The sequence below is a fragment of the Hermetia illucens genome, chromosome 6 (assembly GCF_905115235.1).
Source record: "Hermetia illucens chromosome 6, iHerIll2.2.curated.20191125, whole genome shotgun sequence".
NCBI classification, from domain to species: domain Eukaryota; kingdom Metazoa; phylum Arthropoda; class Insecta; order Diptera; family Stratiomyidae; genus Hermetia; species Hermetia illucens.
In genome coordinates, this window is record NC_051854.1 from 8,493,230 (window position 1) to 8,518,435 (window position 25,206).

General features: G+C 43.3%; 2 protein-coding genes across 16 annotated transcripts in view; both read right to left on the reverse strand.

Moving 5' to 3' along the window:
- LOC119659043 (protein winged eye) overlaps nucleotides 1-16,736 on the reverse strand; it is a 303,312-nt gene extending 286,576 nt beyond the window's left edge. For 3 of the 6 annotated variants that reach the window (XM_038066945.1, XM_038066948.1, XM_038066944.1), the window contains exon 1: nucleotides 15,486-16,735. The gene's annotated coding sequence lies outside the window, so the exon portion shown is untranslated. Of the gene's footprint in view, nucleotides 1-15,485 lie in introns of all 6 variants that reach the window. The other 3 variants (XM_038066946.1, XM_038066947.1, XM_038066949.1) reach the window with 3 other exon arrangements.
- Nucleotides 16,737-22,963: 6,227 nt separating this feature from the next.
- Nucleotides 22,964-25,206, reverse strand: part of LOC119659810 — a 58,588-nt gene continuing 56,345 nt past the window's right edge. For all 10 annotated transcript variants that reach the window (XM_038068090.1, XM_038068088.1, XM_038068086.1 and 7 more), the window contains one exon: nucleotides 22,964-23,996. In XM_038068090.1, the coding sequence (XP_037924018.1) occupies nucleotides 23,844-23,996 (153 nt within the window). In that variant the 3' untranslated portion in view covers nucleotides 22,964-23,843. The remainder of the gene's footprint in view (nucleotides 23,997-25,206) is intronic.

The following is a 25,206-nucleotide window of genomic DNA, read 5'->3' on the forward strand; positions in this document are numbered from 1 at the left end:
AGAGGATGATTCCCTTGGATCTTCTAGCGAATGCCATACTGACTCTATCGGAGAAGGAGGATAAATCTGGTGAAATGACTACGAGCTTCCGAAAAGCCACTGGGAAGGAGCTGTACAGGATATGGTAGCAACGGTGAGATAATTCCGAAAGAGGTCGTTAGACCCATACACTGATCCCGTGTATTAAGAGATAGGTCGAGCCAAAACATGGAGAATTGAATTACCATCTAACGGAGTTCCTTATGGGACACGATGGATACAGGAAATACTTGCATCGCTTCAGATAGGATTAGTCTCCAGACTGTCCCGATACACCCGAGGACCTGGTTCGCAATTGAAAGAGGCAGGTTAAACGACGTCCTCAACACAGTTATCGGACCCCATAATTTCGTCGAGGAGATGCTGAGGTCCACAGTCCGGAAAGCGTGGCGGACGCTCGACTTAGTTGTAAACCAGAGCCCTCCTCGCGAAGAAAATACTTCACGATGGTCTCGCGGGGATCAATATCCGTCAATTTTTCCAAAGTGAAATATAGTCCCCCAGTCTAGTTTGACAGAACGATGGTTGAGGTAAAGCGTCAACCTCTCCTGGTTCGACTCCCAGCCGTCATGAGTGCCTTGTGTTTGTCTAGTTACTGTGAAGCTTATCACTTCTAGAACCTTAAGTGTGATGATACTGAAACTGAAGTATAGTCTGACTGTGTGGATGACCTGCTCTTGTCAAGATGGGGTAGTTAGTGCGCATATCCATCTTGATCCCCTCTCGTTCAGATACTTCGGAAACGCTTTCTTGGACTAACTATATTTTTTCTTGGTGTTTGCTCATTTCCTCCAATTAAATTTGATTTGAATCCACTAACCAGTGACAACTGGTTCCCGAAATACAGTATCTGTAAGATGAAAAGTTCAACAACCTGAGAAGAGAGTTTGTTGTTTTTTTCTTCTGCAATTATTAAGCCCCACAATGTGGGCTAGTTTCAGAAGCATAAATGTTTCCATTTTCAATTTGAAAATTTCCACTTCAAAGGTAAAAATTGAAATTAAGTCTTGACGAGATCTGAATTCAGTGAAGTGTGGTCGTCCCTCGTTTTCATACCAACTTCTGCGACCTTTGATCAAATTTCTTGTAGAAAAACAATATACAATATACCGGAGCGACAAAGTAATTCAAGTGTTTCAAATAGGCTTAAATTTTGCTAATAAGCTAACAAGGGTTCATTGTGAACTTATAAGCTATGTATCTGATTGCATTGCAGCAAGTATGTAACCTCCTGAGAGAGCCTATCAGCCAGTTCGCCCTCTTAACCGTTAAACTACAAGCCATGGAAGTCATCGTTCTGAATAAGATGCGACAGTTTCGGGTTAATCCAAGTAGCCAAGTGGTGTACGACTCAATCTTCTCCGCTAAGATTATAAATCACCAGCAACTAAGCCCTTCTAAATCTTGACTCAATATTTACGCATTAGATAGTGGCCACGACAGTCGACAACGGCAAAATTGGGGTTGGTTGTATTCGCTACTCGCGCTAATCAAGAAAGGGGGATCAGTTGGATGATTAACGAGCTTTATAGAAATTTCAAATTGTATGGCGTCGGCAAAATGCCAGTTGGGATTTACAATAATTGTGTTGTGCCTGTGAAACTGTGCAGGTTCCTTCTTTGTAATTAAAATGGATAGTATGCAATTAAAACGGTCGGTTAACTGACGTTCCCTGCAAGTTTTACATATTTATGAAGTTATATGTTTTTTGGGTGTGTTAAGAGCAAGGGCGAACGAGCATGCAGACCTGGAGAGTTTATCCTTGGTAAAAGGGTACTGTTGCAACTGTTTCTATTCTATGAGGATACAAGAGCCTTAAGACTTTCAAAGGGATGCAAAATATTGGAAACCCCAAAGGAGTGGAAAAGCTTTTAGGACTGTGTAAGAAGGCGAAGACCAAAGACCGAAAAATTACTTCCTCCTCATTTTTCGACCCCCACACTGGCCTGTCACAAAATCGGGTCTCCTTCAGTTGTCGAAACTGATCAATCATTTCGATATTACACAGTCGCCCTGGACTATCCACATTATCTAGTTTATACCGCCACTAGATATATCGGAAACCTGCAGTAGGTACTATTTACTAAAGCTCAGCGACTCATTACAATCAAATCAATGATTTATAATTGGCTTTATGCATAATACAATATCAAAAGGTACCGCAAATAATTATGCATTGCACTTAAGCTGCGTTATACGTGATGAATCCTCAGCTAGATATGGATTACGAGTTTGAAATCTGAAATTGGGCGGCACCTTACAAGTTCCGAATGAAATTTGCTGATTGATTGGTATTTCAGGAAAGGTAGAAAGATAGGGTGCCGCTACTGTGTTATCAGCACTATGTTTATATACTTTTGGTTTCTAATAGGAGAAGGAAAAGTTGTTTTCTCAATAATTTATCTTGTCTTCAAAAAAAGTACTATAAAGATCTGATCAAAGATTGATGGAATTCAGAATATTTCCAGGAGCTCTCTGCTTGATTAATTATAATACATGCGAACAGATGACGCCTAACGAATGATCGACTATTCGGAAGGAAACACAAAGGGCTTAGAACCGTAATCCGAATACCGACTGACACATGAAAAAGGGCTGCACACCCCCGGCTAATCTGGTCTGAGTTACCGATAAATGAGGGTCGGACTCGGAAAACTGAAAAGAGGGACCAATTACCTAACGAAAGGTAGAAGTGGCACCTCTGCCAGCCGGGTTTGAGAACCATAGGACCTATACCAAGAGATGAGAGGGGAGAGACTCTTTGGAGACGTCAAGGCCTGATCCCTCTTTATTCGGAAAAAACGACAATCCACTAGTTGAGACTTCAGTAGTAGTTGTTAAATGAAGGCAGCGATAAGCAGCAGCAGGAGAACAGAGAGGAAAGTTAAACCAACTCATAACGTTCGTCACAAGGAAATGCCAGAGGTAATCTAGAAAGAAAGGTCGACAATTGAACCAGAGGTAAAAATCATCGAGAACAATGGCGAGGAACTCAATTTTAGACGACAGTTAAGCCAAAAACTACGCTGACGTTAGGCAAACACAGCTGAAAACCATGCTACCGAAATAGTCTCCTCACATATCTGCTCCTAATAAGATAAGGACAGCTACCTCACCACCAACTAAATTACCTAAGTAAGCTCAATGAGTCGTGTTCCATAAACTTTCGCAAAAAAAGAAGGCCCAGAATAACACTGGTTGTTTGCCTTAAAATATATCATTGAGAACAATGTTAAAAATCTTCTCCCGAAGTCAGAGAGAAGGGCAACCGTTTTCAATGAACTCTTAGTCTACTAGCACTCTCCAGAAGAAATCTAGAAGGGAATTTGTCTTTTCCATATGATGAGGCTGATCCATTCTCACCGCGGCAAACTTCTTAACAAGAAAACTTAAGTTCCCAAAAAGAAGAACGTCTCAATTCCCAAATGTACTCCGCAACAAATTCTCAAAGTGGAATACATTGTTTATTACTTAAGGATAACTAAGGACTGCGAAGAATTTAGCAATGCAGTCGGTCTACATGCGTCTTCTTTAACAAACGTCTCACCATAGGGTCAAAGCTCTTACTGTACAAGACAATGATCTTGCCAATCCTCATGTATTCCTCGGAGACTTGGGTTCTTAGCAAGAAGAATTGCGAACTCTTGGCCACGCTCGAGAGAAGAATCCTCCGAAGAATTTTTGGCCCCCTACATGAGGATGGACGATTCCGTAGCCTACATAACGACGAAATCTATGAGCGATACCATGACCGTCAGGTTGTGGATCAAATCCGGCTCAATAGGTTACGGGGGGCGGGTCACTTAATCCGTATGGATGAGGATGATCCCACCCGGAAAGTCTATAAGGGCAATATCTATGGTAGAAAAAGAAGACGAGGCAGACCCTGCCTAAGATGGAGCAATGGCGTAGGTCAGGACGCCAGACAGCTTTTAGGGATATCGAATTGGTGGAGCTCGGCGCAAAACCGGGGTGTCTGGAGTTCCTTATTAAGGCAGGCCTAGACCGGAAACCGGTTGTTGCGCCGTTGATGATGATGAGTCGGTCAATTGACACAACTTCAGGAAAATATACCCTCAATTGCCTACAGGCGCAATGTACCAAGAGCAGGAAATGTCAACCCTACTAAATAACGTGACGTCCAAGATTTCATATGTTCGAGGTGAAAAAAATTCACTTTTCAATTCAGCGCTTCCAGTGGCAGCAAACCTCGTACTATCTGCTAGCATTTTTTATGAAGAAAGATGGAAATCTAATACCAAGGACAGGTTGCAGTAGTGTGTGGTATTCTCACCCATTAAAACCACTTCCACTGCTTCGCCCATATCCCCACGGGACCACCGTGAGGTATTACTTCCCGGGGAGGGCTCTGGTCTACACCACCATAATTAAATCACGCGTTCGTCGAACTTTCCAGTTTCGATTCAGTTTCTGGAGCCTTTCTTGTATCGCAATTATTATTGCATTTACCGCACTCCAATTTGCTTCCAGCTTTAACATCTCGTCCACGAGATTATGGTGTCCGATACCATCCAGCGCATTGTCTAACCTCCCTCTTTCAGCCACAAACCTTGGACAATGGAACATAACATGCTCCGGGTCCTCGAGTGTAGCGGCGAATTCGGAACAGTCGAGGAACTCGTCCAATCCCAAACGATTCAAGTATATACTTCGTGTAGCCACCGTGCCCCATAAGGAACTATGTTCAATTCTCCGTGTTTTCACTCGACCTATCGCTCATTACACGGGATCAGCGTATAAAGTCAAACGTCCTTTTTCAAAATTATGCCACCAATCTTGCCATTTCTTAACAGCTCCTTCATTCTGGGTTTTCGGAAGTCCGCAGTCACCTCGGGCAGATTGAACCTCCATATATGGTACAGACAATGCGCCTCATTCGTCAGAAGACCCAAAGGAACTATTCCGGTGATGACACACACCCCGCATTCGATACTGTCTTATATATACGCTGCGTACCCTCAGCGCGACTGGCCGGTAAGCCGAACTCACCCTTCAGGGGTTCACCACGTTGTTTAGTGCTCCCACCCAGACAGAAGTTCTACATAGCAGGATGGGTTTCGCTATACTATACGCTAATTGAAATGACCTCGTGATTACCAAATCGAGTTTTGACAGTATTGTTTTTCCTGCGATTGTTAACAAGGTCTGCTTACGTCATTTTATCAGCCAGGTCGAATTTTCCCATTCGTAATCATGCTTTGATGGTATGAATGGTTTCACTTCCATAATGTTCAATTATCGCCGCCAGGTAGCCTGCAAAACCAATCAACGTTGCCTCCTTTGACGCGCGAAGACCAAGCACTTCATCATATATTATGTCCCAAAGCAGAGGCATCAATGCAGAGCCTTGTAGAACATCTAACGTCACAGGGAAGGAAAATAAAAAGGGTGCTTTGCGTACAAACGAACACCGTCACTACCTGGATACTATCTGATGACAATACACACCGCTCTATGGTTATGAAAGTTCCAAACTTTGCAATGCTGCTCCCCCTTAAAATCTCGACTTTTCCCCGGCTGAGTTGTTTCTGTTTGCAAGGATTACACCCTCAAAGAACACCGTTTTGAGGAAATGGAGGCAAATCAAGCCAGCATGATTGATATTCCCGTCGACGAATACCTCTATATTTCCAGCAATATTCAGCACCTACCAATTTTCTCATTTCGACAAAAGAGAAACGATGACTAAAAGTCCACAAATCTGGCACTAAAAAGAGTTCACTTTCGAGATAAAGCCAAAAAAGGAAACTTCCAAGAAGCTCAGAACGGAAAATTATATAGCGTGAAGCTGGAAAGCTGCGTATTTCCAAATGCTTCTGAGAGGCAACCACTTGCAGGCGAAATAGAGTGTGTAGCAAACTCTTATTTTATAAAACAAATAAAATGAAAAACTAACGAGTGGCTACGACAATTATCGCTCTGAAAGGGTTCCACAGGTTGAATGAACCTTAATATTTATGGGTATCAAACAACTGTCCCAAGTTCATTTTATTCAAATAAGACGGACAGAGGTTAACAAGAACCCAGCTCGCATTCCCAAACTAGCTACCAAAATAACATTGAAGCACACACACCTCTGAAGGGGGGCACTTAGGTACAAACGGAGCTTTACGGTGGCCTAGCCTTCAACAAGAGCAGAGACTACGCTTCCTAGATATTGATCGACACTTTCGGCGATCTGTCCATTAATGCAGAAAGGCGGCGTATGAGGACCCGTCTACTTGCCTCTCTTTCTAAGTCCAGAGCCATTTGGCCAAGTTCCCGGTGAGAGAGCAGGTGTCATCAGCGTAGTCGAGGTGTTTGAGGAAAGATGTCATGGTAAATTGAATTCCTCTAGGTCCTCCGGGCAAGGCAGCACCAAGAACGTCATCGATAAGAAATAATGTCGGAGACAGGATGGAACCCTGTTGTCCGTCCTGTCGCTCTCTATGGTTCTGAGTGTTGGCCAACTATAAAAGACAATGAACGCGTCTTGCGGTAATGGAGACGAAGATGTTGCGTTGGACTAGTAACGTGACACGTTTTGATCACATCCGAAATGAGGATATCCGCGATCTTTATGGGGTTGCACCGATCGTGCAAAAGTTGCGAGAGAGGCGTCTTCGATAGTATGGTCACGCAATTCGTGCTAACGAGAATTCACTTGCCAAGATTGGTCTGAACATCGAAATCGATGGTAAACGACCAAAAGGCAGGCCTAAACAACGGTGGCTTGATACGCTAGATGGAGATTTAAAAACCTCGAGATTGCATCCAGACCAGGCATTCGATAGAGCCAAATGGGGAAATCGATCACGACGAGCCGACCCCGCTTGTGAACGGGACAAAGACTGAAGAAAAAGAAAGAAGAAGACCCTCTTAATGTCTTTCGCCAAACTATATTTTACTGGATACTATTCCTATTCAATTTTTTTATCACCATATCAACCCCCAAATTGTAAGTTAGACTGAGATGGTAATTTGTCCGAACTATAGCTTTCATCCCGGTTTCTGTTTGAATCCAATTCGGAAATAGAAAGCTAGACTTCACCTCTAGCGTGTTTTTCTAATTTAAACCCCAACAACTTCCTTAACGTACAAATCGATTTCGTTTCAAAATCGAATGTTCCCGCAGCAACAATTGAAGTATAAATATGGAGCGCCTGGATCAGCAGACTCAATATTACAACACAATATAATATTTGTTAGTTCGTCCCCGGGTCTGGCCTATACAATTTTCCTCTATTCTCTCCGTGACTTGTTTGCATTCAACCAACTCCCAACTCTATCCCCCTGGAGGAAGGCTACACACATACCGATTTCGTTACGAGGCCCCCCACATTGTGTCAACAGTGTGCAAGCCAACGAGAGTTGGTCGGATCTTTTTTAACGAACTTTATTTGGAAGTCAGGCAGAAGTGCATATGTTAACTAAATTCAAAATGAATAATAAGAATCGTGAGCGCGGAGTTTTTTCTGTGTTTATAAGCCACTTGAAGCTGTCGTCATCGTCGTCGTGCACGTCACCGGAGCTGGCGAAGTTAGTTAAGTGTCAGCCGTCTGGGACGAGCCAGTGTCGGGAATCAGTTGGATTGAAGCGATAAGATCAAGCCCGCATGGGGTGAGTTAGGGGGTTGCGATGGCTTAAAAGGCGTAGTGGACGCATACATCCCCATGTGTGCATAAGCCAATTTGAAAGGGAGCGAAATAAACAATTTGTTAATAATAGTGTGATAGGCTATCAGGAATGGAGCGATGGTTATCGGAGAGTGAAAGCAACATCGAAAGGGTGTTACTTTAGTCAGATATTTACCTCCATTGTTTGAAAAGCTGAGATTCAGACACGGGGAATTATGCAGTTGTCTGCATCGTATTAAGTTGGGTCTTTTTTTCAGACTGGAATGAACTAATTAGCAAAAAATTGATAGATAAACGGAGCCTTTGGGATTTTTCCCAAAAAGAGTTAGTTGAATTTCAAGGGAAGGGACGACTTGTCCCACAATGTTCAATCTCGGCTACTCTTCCTTGAATACATTTGAAGAGATTCCTGAAATGCCAAGAATATATGATGACTCCATTGAGACCAGGACTGTAGCAGTCACAAACGTGGAAACAATGAAGACACTCTCATACTGGATCTCGCCCTTGAAAATGTAAAATCAGATATAAATTTATCAAATTTGATTGGACCATTTTGAGGATGAATCTCTGATGAAGGCTCACGTTCTATTTAGTCTAATGAACTAAAGATGAGACACTCAGTATTGACAATAAGGGACATTACCCGTTGCACCATTGACCTTACTTAGTGCTTACATTGTCGACTCCTGCATTCAAGTTAACCCTAACAACCATGGATCCATGCAAACACACATCTAGAACACTTTTGGTTAGAAGATATTACCAATCAGAACCCCAAGGATGTCCTGAATATACTGATAGACGGTTCATAGGCAACTTCAAAGGGCTTCATTTTGCTTTATCTGGTACCAGTTTGGGGAACCATCATGCGTCATATAATATATGTGTCTCTTTTGTCGAGGATGACGCAACTTTCACTATTGCGGAAATGAGGACGAGGACCCTGCATTAAGCTGATGGCGACAGTTTTGGGAATCTTCAAAACAGGGGTTGTGGGATCTGCAAGCTGATTGCATAGAGGAAGCCTGGAGACTGAGTTTTATAAACAAAACGTAAAACACTGCAACCAGAAAAACGTCCGCATGCAAAGACAACTGGGTCGTCCCAAAACATGTTGATGCGGATACGAGGACCACCAATGGAAGACCTACCGAGAGCAAGGTAAATTCGCCCGGTGATGGCTTTACAGGTAAGGATCGAAAAAGCAGAGAGGTTTTACATATTCAATGCTTCAGTGGCCAATTTCTGCCAAAAGACTACTTCTCTGTAGTCGATTGCGATCAGAAAAGTGTCCTATTTTTGGCTTTTCTGAGTTGAGGGTTAAATTTCGTTATACCACCGTTTTTTTTTAAATTTTAACAGGCTATTCCGCATTGAGGATCAACCAATACAATCGACCCTTTTCTGATATTTATATGATGAAAGAGAGAAGGTCGTAGCTGCCAAAACTATCTTAATATGGAAAACATGGAAGGAGAAGGATTTGTCCACTCAAAGTAATACCATCTTAGAAGAACCCAAGAAGAGATCTTGCTGAATTCAACAGCCTGTCATTTTAGCAGCCGTAGGAGAAGACAAACTCTCTCTCACTATCATCGTTCATTGCCTTAATAATAATGATCGTTGGCGCAACAATTCATATTGGATCAGGGCCTTAAAGTGTGTTAGAGCACTTCATTCAAGACCGCAACGGTACACTACAGAACACTGTAGGAGGCAATGTGGTCAGCTTTGCAGTCGCCCGAGATTATTACCCTGATTTGACTCAGGTACTCATTGACAGCTGAGGCGACTGGTATCTGACCTCAAGTCACGATACAAATCCCACTGCCACCAGCGAGATTTGAACCGCGGCCTTCCGTATGAAAACCCAGTGCTCTAACCACTAAGCTATCTGGACACATTGCCTTAATATTCTTGGAAAAGTGTGAAAATTCACCGCAAAAGATTTGCACATCGCCAAATACTTTACCCAAAGAAACCCTAACCATCCAATGTAAAGGTATAGTAAGGTCTGCCTCCCGGGAAGCAGAATCTTCCACTGGACAAGGTTTTAAATGTCAAGAGATAGTAAGGTCTGCCTTCCGGAACAAAAACAGAATCACCCACTGAGCAAGGATTTTAACCTGCTTAACTTTTTTGGATGAATGGTTGCGGATTCCGGACAATGACAACTCCACATTATCATGGAAGTCAAAACAAAAAAACCATGTCATCTTCCATCATGATAATGCGAGTTCATATATTGGGCGCAATTGTTAAGGTAAATTATGAGTCACATTCATAGAGGAGAGCTCAATGTTCACCCAAGCGGTCACCAGAAGAATGTTAAACTTGCTGAAAGATCCAGCACATTAACTGAACTAGAAGCTGATTTGCCAAACTTCAAACTGTCCCAGTCTATGTCGGCTATGCTATAAGCTAGCTACAATGAACGTTACTAGATTTAGTGCAGGTCACAGTGCACCAAACCACATGTAGGTTCTGTCAAATGTGGAGGGCCTACGATGTTTATGGATAAGTTTCCCCAATTCATTTACCAGTTCGGTGAATTGAGTATGGATACACCTATTAGATGTACTGTGGTGCAGACTTTAAGGCTTTAAAAACATAATTGGGGGACTATATATAAATGGAGTGATCACCATCTGTTGTTACTTTCAGTCACGCTGCTCCCATTGCAGAAGTGAGGCATCGTCTGATGAGTTGCCTCTATCCCGGACGAACCCGTCAATCAACTTTTTCTTTTTTCATTAAAAAGTATTTCTTGTTGATTCTTCTGGATCGAATTCGATCCTTTTCCCGACGGAAAATTTGATATTATTTTTCCTTTTTACAATTCACTAATAGAGTGGGGGAAAATAATTGCTAATCTAGAAAAAAATCAATTAAAAAATTATGGGAGATATCGATATAATTCGCACATTACAACATTCAAAGTTTATTTATTTTATTTAGTTTGCACTATTTTAAAGATAATATCGGCAGGTGGGGTCCATTATTGTCCATAATATTCTTCGTCAAACAAACCAAGAAGTTTCATTCAACACTTTACTACATGCTGATGGGATTGGCAAAACCAAGATCCCTCGACAATTGCTGTAAGGATACAGACCCATAGAATATCACAGAAGGTAAGCGACGGTGCCAAACACGGTAGATCTTCCCCTTAAGAAGATGAGAAGTCTTGGGAAATATTGCTGTTAAACGACCATTGACACTTGCGATGTGTGTGCCAAGATACTGCCTTCCTGGAGTGGTACACCTTCCTTCCTTGTTGGATTCAAGTGGCGGACATTGTCCCAGAACGTGTATAGAGGTTTCATCACACTCTGCGCAGAATCTGCAGACAGCGCTCGTAAAGCAAATTCCCACTATGATTCGGAGGTTCTTTTTCGTAAGGTTTAAGCAATCCTTTGTGCCCTTGTGTTCGTATCCCCAAATAAGCACCCTGGATTGCTCCATTCCTGGTAAACCAGCGGAGTATCGTTCCCTCAACCATTCCCCTTCATTTTTTTATGTCATAGCCATTCCCGTTTCCAATTCCACAGAAAGGTTGTAGCCCGTGTAAAGGCGTCCCTGCTGCCTCCTCTGCTGCCTCATTGTCTTCCAGCCCAGCATGGCCTAGAGCCCACCCCCAGAATTTATTGAGCAAGTGGAGTGTATTCAGTTTCTCAAGGCATTCTAAACTAGTATGACAGTTTAGAGTTAACATGGTTGGACCTAAGAGCCTTGATCGCCGCTTGACTGTAAGTCAGAATAACAATGTTCTGCCCCCTGTAGTTCCTTTGGAGATTAAAGGAGGCACATCTGTCTATTACATATATTTCCGCCTGGAATATGCTAGTGTGCTTACCCATTGGCTCCAAGTACATTTCGCTTGGACGAATAACCCCGACACTCGCTCCCAGTTTGCCTTGTTACTCCAACGTGTTTCAAATTTCTTATTAAAGTGAAACCTCGTTGTCATGTTATCCCTTGGTATCAATAATTCGGGGTACCCCCTAAAAAGAATATCAATCTTTCTTCAATGTATGCAGCTCCCCGGCTCACTGATACTCCCGGCCATCTTGAAGATTGCCCTCTTTGCCTGCATCTGTATGTGCAGTTGGAGAGGGGTCAATCCCAGAAGGATTTTCAGGGATACCGTGGGGTATGTCCTCATTGCCCCACTGATACACACGCAAGCCAATCTTTGAAGTTTGTGTAACTCCCTGAGTTGTGTGCGGAATTCAATTCTTTCTGCCCAGAAGACAGGAGCACACGTGTATCACACGAAATGGTTGTTGGAAGTACCTGGCTTGCGCGACAGAATGGGCATTTCGGAGCGATGGGTTGAGTATTTGGATAAATTGCTCAACAAACAGAATATCGGCAAGTTGGAGGTACCGCCAACTGAAAACGACGGACAAATGCTGCCACCACCAAGCATGGAAGAAACGATACGCGCAATTCATCGCCTTAAATATCATAAGTCACCAGGAAACGATGAAAGTACAGTCGAACTTGTTAATTATGGAGGCGACAAAATATACCAAGCGGTTCATCAACTGATGCTCAAAGTGTGGGACAGTGAATCAATGCCTGGCAAAGCGATGGAAAAACTGTTGGAATATAGACATCAGTTGCACCATCTTTTCATCGACGTTAAAGCCGCCTATGATTAGACTGACTAGGCTGACTCTGACCAATGTGCGAGGCCAGATAAAAGCAGCAGGATCACTCTCGAGACCATTCAACATTAACAACAGTCTAAGATAAGGGGATGCCCTATCATGCGTCCTCTTTAACCTGGCCCTCGAGAAAATGATCCGTGATGCTGAGGTAAATGCGAGGGGCACAATCCTCTTTAAGTCCAACCAACTACCGGCCTATACTGACGACATTTACATCAACCCGTACAGACTACCTTCATCCAGATCGAACAGGCGGCGCGAAATCTTGGGCTGCACATCAATGGAGGCAAGACAAAATATATGGCGGCAATGTCAGTAACAAAAACCAACCAACCAGCAACATCAAACTGCACTGATCAAACGGGTTGTTGGCTGCCAACAGAGTCTATTCCAGCGTACAAAAACTGCTCGAAACGTCTCACCATAGGGTCAAACCTCTTACTGTACAAGACAGTGATCTTGCCAGATGCCAAGCTCAATTGGAAAAGACATATTCAGACATAGACAGATGTATTGGCTATTGGGGAGGAATTCCAAGTTGCTAATTTATGAGCAGATCCTAAGGCCCATTTGGACGTACGGCACCCAGCTTTGAAGCTGTGCAAAAGAATCAAACCTGAAGATCATACAAACGTTCCAAAATAAAATACTTAGAAGCATAGTAGACGCTCCCTCATTCATTCATAATGAGGATCTGCATAGGGATCTGAGAGTACAGTTGTTGTTAGTGAGGTAATCAAATACCAAGCAATTAAACATAGCCACCGACTACGATCACATGAAAATAACGAAGTCCGAAAATTGACTGATATCGCTAATATAATGAGACGACTGAAAAGAGTAAAGCCAAACGACTTGCTAACATAAAGGATGCCTAAAGATATAAGCTACTGAGAAACAACCAGTCCCTTAGCGAAGCAAACCAAAGTGCTGAGGTGAACCACAGGGTCTTCTCCCATTAAAAACTAAACTTAAATATGCAAAGAAAGCTGCTGGATGGGGAAATTTCAGTCGTAGCTTGGAGGAGGTTTTATTGGATAAAAATCTAACACTCACAGGGATCGTGAATTCTTAAGTTAGTCTTTTGAAAATTTCTACCTCTTACAAAAAAAAAATGATCATGGGATATTTCTAAACTTTCACCAAAATAAGACTTGACTGCCTGCCATATTTGACACGAAGGTGCCTCATGTAATACCTTGTGGTTTGAACACTAAACGTTCAGCTTTTGGCTCCACCGGTCTAACCTCTGTTGTAGGGTTTACTTCGAAAGTGGTTTGGGAATAAATGTCACGGGCGACCCTTCAAAGTTGGGGTCGAAATCACTTTGCGTCCATTAACACCTATTCTCAACTCTGCATATTTGGTGTTCTGGCAATCTGAGGTTATTAGGCGTGAACGGCTTTACGGTTTCTTACCAGGGCAGAGGCAAATCGTCAGACGCTGCCTCACCTCTGCCCTGGGAGTAGCGTGATCGAAGCGGCTCGCAGACCTTAAATACTCCATTATTTAATTCGCAGAACACGGAATGACACGAATTATATTGGGCGTAAATCCGCCAAAGCTTGGCCAGAGCTGAACATATTTTGTTTGTAAGGATTGAATGCTGCTAACTCTGCGTCCATTTGATATCGGAGCCGACCAGATGGTAAGAAACCGTAAAGCCATCTTCGCCTAATATTTTTGAAGTTTGGATGCTAAGCCCTTAACGAGGGATCCATGGACAAAAACAAGAGAGAGTAAGTTACTCCCCATTTGGTATAGTCCAACATCAAGTGGTGGCAATACAGCCTCAGGCTAGCCAACCGGTGACATGAACTGTCTCACTTGACAGATGTCAGGCAAAATCACAAATGTCACCACAGGAGGAGAAAGACCTCCTTTCCTACGAACAACATGAATTTGAGGTTCTGTCGCACTTCAAACAATGACCTATCTATCCCCAACCCTTCTGCAGAGAACGAAAATTCATATCTTTCCTAATGCTATCACGAAATATTCACATGTGAGCGGCAAAGTGAAGAAAGTTTTTTGGGCCATTCATTCATTCTGTTAAAATCTCTGTTCCGGGCATGGCAAGAATCTCGTTCTTCCCTCCCCCCTTTCGTCAGGCCTGAAGATTTCTAATAAAAACTTAATCGGTTTCAGCACACGCTCTGAGAAAATTTGGCACTTTAACAAACACAATACAATCATTTCCACATGATTTCCTCCAATGAATTTCGGCGTCAACCACCAAAAATGGGTCATTTTTTACTACAATCCTCATCATTGGAGGAAAATGAATATGAGGATAATACAATTTAGCATTTGAAAGGACTTTTTGACTCACTAACAAATCTTTTGGCACTGCCTCATCCACATCAAGGTCACACCAATTTCTTCAACTCGTCAAGATACTGCGAATATCCTGAAGTTAATAGACCTGAATGAGATGTTGAATCCTATTAGTCACGCAGAGAAAAAGGATTCCTTTTGTTGCTAACAAAAATTCACAGGCTAGAAGGGAGGGCGGAAAGCAGTATGATAATGGTGGCTCCTTGGTATTAGTTTTTCAATTTTTGTCAAAAACGGCCATTTCATGACTGAAAATCCTTTTAAATTGCTTTAACAGAGGTGCATAAACCTAAAAAATGGAAAATACCAAAAAAATATTTACAGAACAAGTTTAAAGACATCCATAAACCGATGGGATTTTGCTCTAATACCTGAAGCTTCTTTCCCTCTAATTGGCATCATACCCACCACCGTGCACTTCCCACAAATCCCAAAAACACCCAAACATTCCCTCCCATTCGAGGCGCTCGACTACTTTTACGTGCAACTGTTCGCGTGTGACCTGGTGACCGACCGGTTGCAGCCCGTCCAAAGTCGCGTCCTTCCCACCCCCGCCTTCCTCCCTAAACAACCCACCCGTGGTCTATTAATGTAAAAACTTCCTTTCAATGGACGCAAGAGCAGGAGTCGTGGCGAAAAAGGGCAGTCAAAGCATTTCCGAGAACCACATCCCAACCCCGCCAGGCCAACAACAACACAGGCCGGGCCCGAGTGAAAATGCCGACGGCAAAGCGAATCAGAATTTTCCGGCTCGCCTGAGATCTGAGGAAAACAATGAAAAGCACAAACTCACCGTGGAATCGGCAGCAAGCAATCGAGTAATCCACAAAATATAATCCTTTGACGGGGACGGTCCAACTGTAACTGGGGGAGGGCGGGTATAATCCTCTGGAATTCTATTGCAATTCACGCGAAACCCTGAAAACGCAACACAACAATTTCCCAATGCACTTGGCTTGGCTCTTTGGCGATTATTCCACTCGACACTTGCTCGGGGCACGCGTTATTGCACAGAAACTCACTCACGCACCAAAGTAACGGACAACTTGGAGGCGCAACATCCGCCTCCCAAGAAAATTCTCCAACAAACTCACGGAAAACCGTGTGAAATCCGAGCCGGCAAACACGGAAAAGCGAGCGCTCAATTATCACAAGAATGCAAGGCGCCGAATTGAGCGTGAAAATCTATCTTGCGTTTTTCAGATCCACCGTCCCACGTGGAAAATCAGATCGCGCTGAACCGTCAACGACACATACACACGCGGACTCTTGCACTTTTCCCGAAGAAAAAAAAACAAATTCGCAATTTTCACAAATTTTCCCGACTTTCCGGTAGTTTCTCTTCTGCCCGCACGCACAGCATCCGCGACAGTGAATATTCTTTTGTTTTGCAATTTTCTGCCGCACCGAACCAGCGAAACGTTAAAAGCGGCTTTCCGCGGACCTCGAGGACTCAGCCATTTTCCTTGGCGGCTTTCGGGGCCGTTTCCGTTCCTCAGCTGAACCAGAGAAAAGTAAATAATTTCCACTTTGCGCGAAGATTGCGGACGTCCCGACTGATATCTTTCACATTTTAATTTCCGACGCAAACTGAAAACGCGAAACTGGGCGCGAACCGGGTCAGCCTGGGATTTTCTTGGACTTGGTAAGAGAGTGTGAGCGAGATAGAAGGTGTAGTAGTGCAGCTTGCAGCGCCGTGAGACAGAGTGAGATGGAATAGTGGAAGAGGCGTTACTTGGGCTTGGCCGGGGACCCGCCCCTTTCGGCCACCTTGTCGCGAGAAGTGGTTTGGGCGGCTCGGGCGAGTTTTTTCTGTTGGCTGCGACCCCCGCACAGCGACGGAACACGGAATTCGAACAGAACCGGGAAGAGTTCTCACAAATTTGCTCTTGCACTGTTTCCGCGGATCGCTTCGCGCGCTTTTGCTTGGCACTTGGCCGGCGTTCGTTTTGTTTGCGTTGGCGAGTGATTATCTTTGCTCATCGCCATTCGTTTGTTTGTGCGGAATTCGTGGAATTGATAAATTCCGGGTTTCGTGATGCTGCTCAGCGCTTGACTGCTTTGGGATTGGGGGCCGCTGTGTGCCGTGGCCAACGGTCACATGTGCAGCGTCTTTGGCACGAGATTTGAAATGATGCAAAAAGGGGAGCAGGGGGGGGGGGCGGTGCTTCATGCATTCAGATGCTGAAGCTTTCGAGAAAGTTTCGTGAATAGCATCTAGTGAGAAGTAGATGGCGTGGTGCACGAGCAAAAATTTAAGAATCTTTGGATAAAAACACTTGAACCCTGACAGTCATTGATACTAATTGTAAATGCACTCAAAGAAGGAGCAAGTCCTTTTGTCGGATTTGCTTTGCTAATAATCCTGAAAATATCGGTTCACTAGTACGCACTCCCCATCGGACCTCACCGTCGTCGATTGGGATCTTGCAGTAGTTTACTACTACACTACAACGACCTTCCCCCCTCCTTACTTGTCCCTGTTTGCTCTATGCAGGCGACCTTAAGCTGTTTTCTGCTATATCGTCGCCTATGGACTGTGTTTCCCTTCAATCTAACCTGGACACTCTGGTTCGTTGGTGTTCGACTAATGGTTTAGCGCTAAACGTAAGAAAGGTTACTCTATTTGCTACTCCCTCTTTCTCCTACTCTCTTAACGGGCATTCCTTATCCTGCTTAAATTCCACTCAAGACCTTGGAGTCACTTTCGAGCTCATCATCAATCGAGCTGCAAAATTGTCAGGCTTTATACTTCGCTCCTCCTCTGATTTTGAGTCCATCCAACCCTCCTTAGCTCTCTTCAATTCCCTCGTGAGGAATACCCTCGTGATTGTTACATGATCTGGTCTCCCTCCCGTAGCTGTGATTGTCTTGCCCTTGAAAATGTGCAACGTAAATTCACCCATTCCCTCTCCTTTAAGAAAAGCTTCCCTCGTGTGGACTACCCCTCCCGCCTTCGCTTTCTGAACCTTGCCTTCCTACAACAGCGTAGATCCTATCTGGATCTATGCACATTTTTTAAACTTTCCTTGGGTCTGATGGACTGCTCCGCCGCTGAGGACATCACCTGCCTTCCTGCGTCTTATAACACACGTAGCGCAGACATTTTCAACGTGCCCTTCGCAGAGCTCGAAGTCTACTTTGCCGAAATTACAACGCAGAACAGCTTGGTCCTTTGAATTTCTCTACTTTAAGTAATTTTAAACGTAGGATAAGTTAAGATAAGTGGGGATAAACTGAAAACCCCGATGAAATCCACATTGGACGCACCAGACTCTTCTGTCAGCGGTAATGCGCGCAAAGAAGCATAAGACCAACACATCTGTTGTGGCCAACGCTTTATTGTGCTCCGTACCCGGGCTCACACCCACGCGTCCCGGGGGATTAGGATTGGGGTGCCGGGAGGTGATCAAATCAGCGATAGAGATCTCAATGAAGCTGGTTTCTCCCATAGGAATACGGACACAAAGGCGGAAAGGAAGAGGACGTAAGCGCAAGCTGCAGCTTCAGTTCTAACTGCTACCGTGGGAGTTTCCTCCAAAGATGGCAAAATGTCAGAGGGACAATTTACCATTCTCCGGGAATGCCTGTGGAAAAAAATGGTGGAGCCTGGAACGAAGTCACAATTTAACAATCAAGGCTTTCGCGATGGACTTCTCCATTTAGAGTGCACCGACGAGGCTGCCTTAAAGTGGCTCCAGCAGGCGATCCCGGCTTTGAGTTCCGGCGGTCGGCTCAAGTTCACTATTGTGAACACTGAGCTACACAGGACAGAACATGTCGGATGTTCGTTACCGGGCCTTCGAAGAAAGGCAGAGGACATCATCCGACACTGGAGGGTGAAGTTCATGAATGCGAAGGAGGATAAATCTACAAATGTGGAGGGTTTCAACTTGGTATTCGAACTGCACCAAAAGAGTCTGAATGTGCTCAGGGGAAGTCACCATACGGTGCTCCACTTTTTCCTAGATAAGACTGAAATACAGTCATATCAGGAAACTGTAGAACATCATCTAGATTTTGAGACCGAAGAACAATGATGGTGTTCGACTTACACAATATAGAGCAAATTGCAGCGTCTTCGGTGCGCTCTCCCACAATGGAGCTGCATGTCGAGGATAGTGCAGACAGGGTTCGCACTGATGAAGGGACTACAGAGTGAATCCGACCTGCTAGTAACTTATTCTACACCTTCCAAGGAACAGGCGGAAGAAAGGGAAGCCAGAGACATGAACGAAACTGACTTGACGCCTGTTCGAGTGATCGAATCTATGCAAACCGGACACGGTAAACCAGTCAAGGTGCTAAGTGGAAAACAGACTAATGCTCTGCGGGATGAGACGAGATTTTTCGTGGATGAGAACATGGGAACTCATAGAAATCAAACACAAGGGGATCGAGTCTCTGGCGGTACGGTGTGGGGGAAAATAAAAAGACAATAAAAAAACTGCAACTCGATGGCGCACCACAATATCATAATGCGTCCTCAATACCTAGCAAATGGGTTGTAAAACATAATTAGGGTGTTTATCGGAAAATACAAGAAATCCGTAGGCCATTAAGGTGTAAGATAATAAAATGTAGGAAGGTCCTTGCAATACGATATCCGTAGGTAATTACGGTATAAGATAATGAAATGTACGGAGGTCGTTGAAATAACAAATACCAGGCATGTTATTTTAGAAGGATAAGGTAAAGATAAAGATGGGATGTGGAAAATCCCACAAAAGATAAGAATATGCATTAGAAACGTAAGTGTAAACCTAAGAAGAAATTTGTATCTGATTCAGTATTAAAATTGTATTCGAGGAAGAACCAAGTCTTTTCTTTCGAAACCAAGATCGAAAACCGATTTTTTAAGTACGTGAACTGTGTGTCTGCCAGAAGGAGCTCTATCGTGGATTTTAGACTTAGATTTAGACTTCCTCCTGACAAGGCGTAGAAACTTGAATGAGTTTCTCTTTTTGCGGCACCTCCTGCCAGGGTTGTGCTTTGTGTAGGATAGATTCAAAGGACTCGTTTCATGTACTCTGTGTCTGCCCAGAGTACTGTGACGTCCCCAATCTAGACGACATGGCCGTTTAGGTAGTGAAAAGTATCTGTGATTTTAGCCAGTGCCTTGCTAGTAGCGATACGTCTCGATGCGGTAATGCATTCCCCCGTGATACCTTCCGACGACGCAGGAGTTCTTGATCATCTTCTGCAGCTGGGCCACCTGGTCTGATGTATCACGCCACACTTCGCCAAACCACGGCTTACGCGTAGACCTTATTTTTTATCGGCGGCGACGGTCAGCACATCCAGGGACCTCCAATCGGCACACGACGGGATGCTGTGCTCTCCAGGAGTCTCTGCAACTGCAAAGATTGTAGTAGCTCGGTGCCGACTTTGTCACCACAAAACTGCTTTCTCTTGCGCAGAAGTTGGCTTGTCGTATGGTCACCAATCATTAGCTATGTCAGGAAGTGATCTAGCTTACAGACAGGCGTTTAATGAGCCTGTTCCTTCAGTCGTGCGTAAGCAGTTTTCAAATACCTCGGAAATAAGCTCAATGGTCCCTTCGTCCAGTTCAACAAGCGCGTGGTGTGGATGTGGTAATAGGTGTAATAGGAGAAATTTGCACGATACAGTCATTCCTAGGTGGCCATTCCAATGTAGGGAACGTGCTTACCAAAAAGTAAAATCCACGGGACAACATTCTATGAGCTTACGCCAAAAATTGAAAAGGCAATGTCCGAAAAAGCATTCGTGGACGTCGAAGGTGCTTTCAACTACGCGTCATTTACGGCGATTTGTGACGTGGCAAGACAGAATGGAATCGATTCTTTGTTAAGCAGTTGGATCTTTGAAATGCTGGAGTGGTCAAAAATCTATATACTGGTCAGACAGCATTCTATTGAGGCAGTATGCCTTAAGGGCTGCTCACAGGAAATGGTCCTTTCTCCTCTGTTACGCCTCGTGGTAATGGACATGTTATGGCTCCTGGAGGACACGAAGGTCTTTGTACAAGCATTTGCAGACGGTCTACCTTTAATAATTATCGCCAAGTTGGGGGCAGAGAATATGACCGCTTGAATGTAACTCCGCATGTAATTTACAATTGGTACCTCCATGACGGGCTCAAGGTTAACACTAGCAAGTGTGGACTAGTTATTTTCACGGGGAACACTACGTAGAGCAGCTGCAAGCTACCCACCTTATCGGGGGCGAAAATCCCAGTTGGTACAAACAGTCAAGTTTTTAGGGGTGCATTTCGACTGTAAGCTAATGTGGAACAATATCAGAAATCCTGCAGATTGTTCTAGTGCTGTAGAACTGTTAGACTTTGGGACTTTGGCCCCAATGGATGCATCGGAAGTGTACACTCTTAAAAAACTTTGCTAACAGCTGCTGCAGTGAGTACTATGGCCACCGCGGCACTCGAAGCTATCCTAGATCTACCCCATTAATTTGAAGGTGAAACGGAAAGCAGCTAATGATGCATATAGGCTTGACACCGGTGACGCATGGAAGGAATCATATGATCAGTAGAAGAATTTTTACAACAATAATGGCGGGGTTCCACCACGCGAATCTGTTACGATAGTCAGACAGCGTTATCAGCACTAAATAGCAATGACATATCAAGCCAGTTGGTGTAGAGTTGCCACCAGTTGCTGTTGAAATTTGGAACGCTGAACGAAACATTCCTGATGTGAGTCCCAGGGCACTCGTATATCGCTGGTAGTGAGGAAAATGGCAGACTGGGTTGCCAAGGGTCTGAATACCCAATGGTGGGGGCAAACCTAACTTTTGGCAAGTCACCATCCATTGTCAAATCTACTCTGAAGGTTAAAATTACAAGGATTCATGCAACCGAATGGAGAAATTGGAGCTCCTGCCGGCAGGCGAAAAGCTTTTGAAAGAACCCGGAGCCGCTAGAACGACATTAAACAACAAGATTGCGGTGCCCATATGTAGCCAACGTGAGGAGGAGGAAATGGCCCTGCACTTCATATGCAGCTGCCCGACCTTCTCAGGTATCAGACGAAGATACCTCGGTAAAGTTTTTTTCAACGAAGTGTCTGTGCACTCTTTTCTTCAACCCACTAAACTAAACAGTTTTCCGCCAAAGGTCAGGCCTGACGATAGGGGCTGGAGCAGAAATTTCAATCAAAAAAAGCCAGCGGATTTGGCATAACTTTCACCTCGTGTCCACATTTTTCGCATAATTTACACTAAGGGCCCATGATTTTCTCTGTACAGCTCTGCATAAAGTGGTGTGCTCACAAATATTCTTTTGCTACTAATCTCGGCATTCTCTTACCAAGGTTGTGGTGACAATATTTAGAATAAGGAAGAATACCTTTTTGCATACCTTTGTGTCTACATCTGACAGACATTAGATTCCTAGGGAGTTTGGGTCGATGAGCATAGCAAGCAACCTGTTCTTTACGTTACAGCTTTCTTGATTCTGGAAACGGCGACTGCTATGGGCTGCATGCTTCTATTGAGAGGTTCTATATTAGCTTATGAAGTCCAATTACGTAACTTTCCACTTGAAAAAATAGGCTAGTACTGGTTTTCTTCAAATACCATGTTTCGAACTGAAAATCGTTTTTCCTCTGTTCCTTTAAAAGGGGCTGGAATCTTGGGAAGGAATGAGTAAGGACGGTTATAAATGGCAGGAGTCCTATCTTAATAAAATGTTACCTAAAGCTTCTTTAATGTTGGGGTCGAATTTCACTAAAGTAATTCTTTACTGTGTATGACCTGCACGTATCTGGGTCCATTCGCTCCTTCTAGATAAGAATGGGACAGAAACGGACTGCCTCTAGGAGCCAAGTTGTCGACGCTTCTAGCAGTAACCATTGTAACTTCGTCCCAGCATTTATTGATTTATGGAGTCATTTTTTGTCTCAGTTTTGAGGTCTGAGATGTTGCCGAGGTGCCGTGGTTTGACTTCGCTTAATTAGTTTTCTCTTAGTCCTCTTTCTTCGATCGTTCCTTAGGAGAAGTGTGGATTGCATTGACTTCTTCGTTTCCGCTGGAGGTGTTTGACTGTTGATGATTAAGAGAAACAATAAGTAAGTTCGTCAGGTTTTTGGATTGGTTATTTGATTGGCTCTGATTCAGTGCTCTTTTTCGCCAGAGGTTGGCGATATTTGAACACTTTACAAGGAAGAATGGTTGCTGCGGTTTAGGACCCTGACTATACCATAAAAAGGACGCTTGATGCAGGAGTGGGCTAACTGAAAGGATGTCGAAATTTCGAATATTTTTTCATGTACTAATACAAAATGGTTTTATTAGTCGTTACATTTAGAACAATACGTTTTTGTTTTTCGCTTCAACAACTTCGCTAATGTACGAGTATTATATCATATTACATCGTATGAGTATGCGTTTGATTATAGAATGATATCATTAACAAAAAATCGTTCTTATACCGATAACTAAGGAAATAATTTGTATATTTAATCACTAAGAGTTTTATTTAGTTTAACAATTGAGTCTTTCATTAAATGTTGTATTAGTTCCTTCCAAGATTATTGTTAATGAAATCAAATAAAAGATAATTTCAGTTTACATTATTTTGAGCTTCAACTAGTTTGTAAAGTGTAAAATAGATTGTGTTTCTATCAGAGTAGTTTCTTGGAGACAAAAAAAAATGAAAACTTTGGTTAAAATCGCGATAAATGAATGAATTTTTCGCACTAAGGAAAGTAAAGTTTCTAGCGTTTAAATACAGATTCGAGTATTACTCATAAAGTAATAAACAATCAGAACATTGTAACTAGCGCTGGCTATGTATTTAGGAAGACATATCATATCCTACAGATACTTTCTACAAATGTACAATCACTTTTTTCTCATATTCATAACACTTTGAACTGTCCTCTCGTAAAAAGATCTAATATTCATTTGTCATAAAGGACCTTTTACATTCGCAATATAAAAAGGTAACAAATGTAAATGTATTTCTCTATGTACTTTCAACTTTTTACATATTATGTATTATAGAAAATTGTAAAGGTATTGCTTTTCGAATTTCCTTTGTTCCAATTTCAATGGATATTTTTAATTTTACATTTTTTTGAATATCCGCCCCCTTTAAGGGGGGTGAAGTTAACTTGTTGTTTGAAGTAAATTATTGTTACCTTACTCTTCGCTATATGCCAATTAATTTCTCGAAAAAGAATTGCGTATCGACTTTAGAATGATCGGTATTTTCCAAAACATCTTGGGCGTGCAGGAGGGTTGCAGACGCCAATTCGCCAACTGTCCATTTGCGATCCAGAAGTACCCGAGTTACGGTGTCCAACTAAGAAAGGAAAAAAATTATATAGATTCTCTTCAACATTTCTGGGGTTTATTGTCTAGAAATTGTCAACCCAAGATCTTCATCTTCAAAACGCCGACCAGTGGATAAAAATTGGCTATGGGAAGGATGCCCTGAAATAAAAACAAAGAAGGAGGAGCAGGAATGTAGGGCACGTAGATCCCCACTTTGACGCAAAATCATCCGAACGATATAAGATGCAACGATCAATCAGGAGCTGCCTTTATTGTACTGGGTAACAAGATCATAGAATTCCGTGAATTCATCAAGGAACTTCGGTATATTCATCAGAATAGAAGGTCCATGATAGGAGGCATCAGATTGAAGCGCGATAAAGCCCAGGATGAGAGAGGAATGAAAGCGTCGGGCGAAAAAGTCAGTCAGGCTAGACAAGTGACGAAGATGGTACCTCAGGAAAGAAGAGATAAAACCAGAGGTAAATGATCATACGTTGACATTCTTAGGAGAGAGGACTCACGAATTTGGGAGGAAATGTTAGCTATATTAGATGGTCCAAGGATGTAACCCCAGACAAATTCTTGAGCCGATATAATATCTAGCAGGTCGGAGAGCACTATAGTCCACAAGAATATAGATGAGGTCGTAACGAAGGAGGTTCCAAAGGTGTTGGAAACGCAGGTCGACTTTACCGGGCTACAAGAGTTAATGAAAACGATGAGGAAAGAATACGCAGCAGGCATCATCAGCCTACAAATGGAGGCAGCACTCAAACTGCTGGCAGCAGAGAGAGTCAGAATCGGCTGTATATGTAGGTGGCACTGAGATGGTGTATTATATGCCTTGGGTTTGGTTATCATGCGAAGGCATGTACCAGTCCGATGTGTCAAGTGACCTCATCGCACATTCTGGAAAAGATTGTTGCCACTCTGCTCCTCACCACCAAAACAGTGGAAGACAAACAGTGATTCAGTTCAACAAATGCGTGATACTTCCAATAACCCAGGAGGAGCTGCGGGAAATATGTGCTAGGAGTGGCGACAACACGGCTCAAAGTTTTAACGGCATCCCTAACGAAGATTTGAAGATGGCAGTGAAGACTACGCCCGACCTTTTCACTAACAGTTTTGAAGCGCGCCTAAAAGAAGGAATATTCCCTGCTCAGTTGAAAAAGAAAATGTTGATGTCTCTTCTCAAATCCAATAAGCCACCAAGAGATCCACAATCATATCGC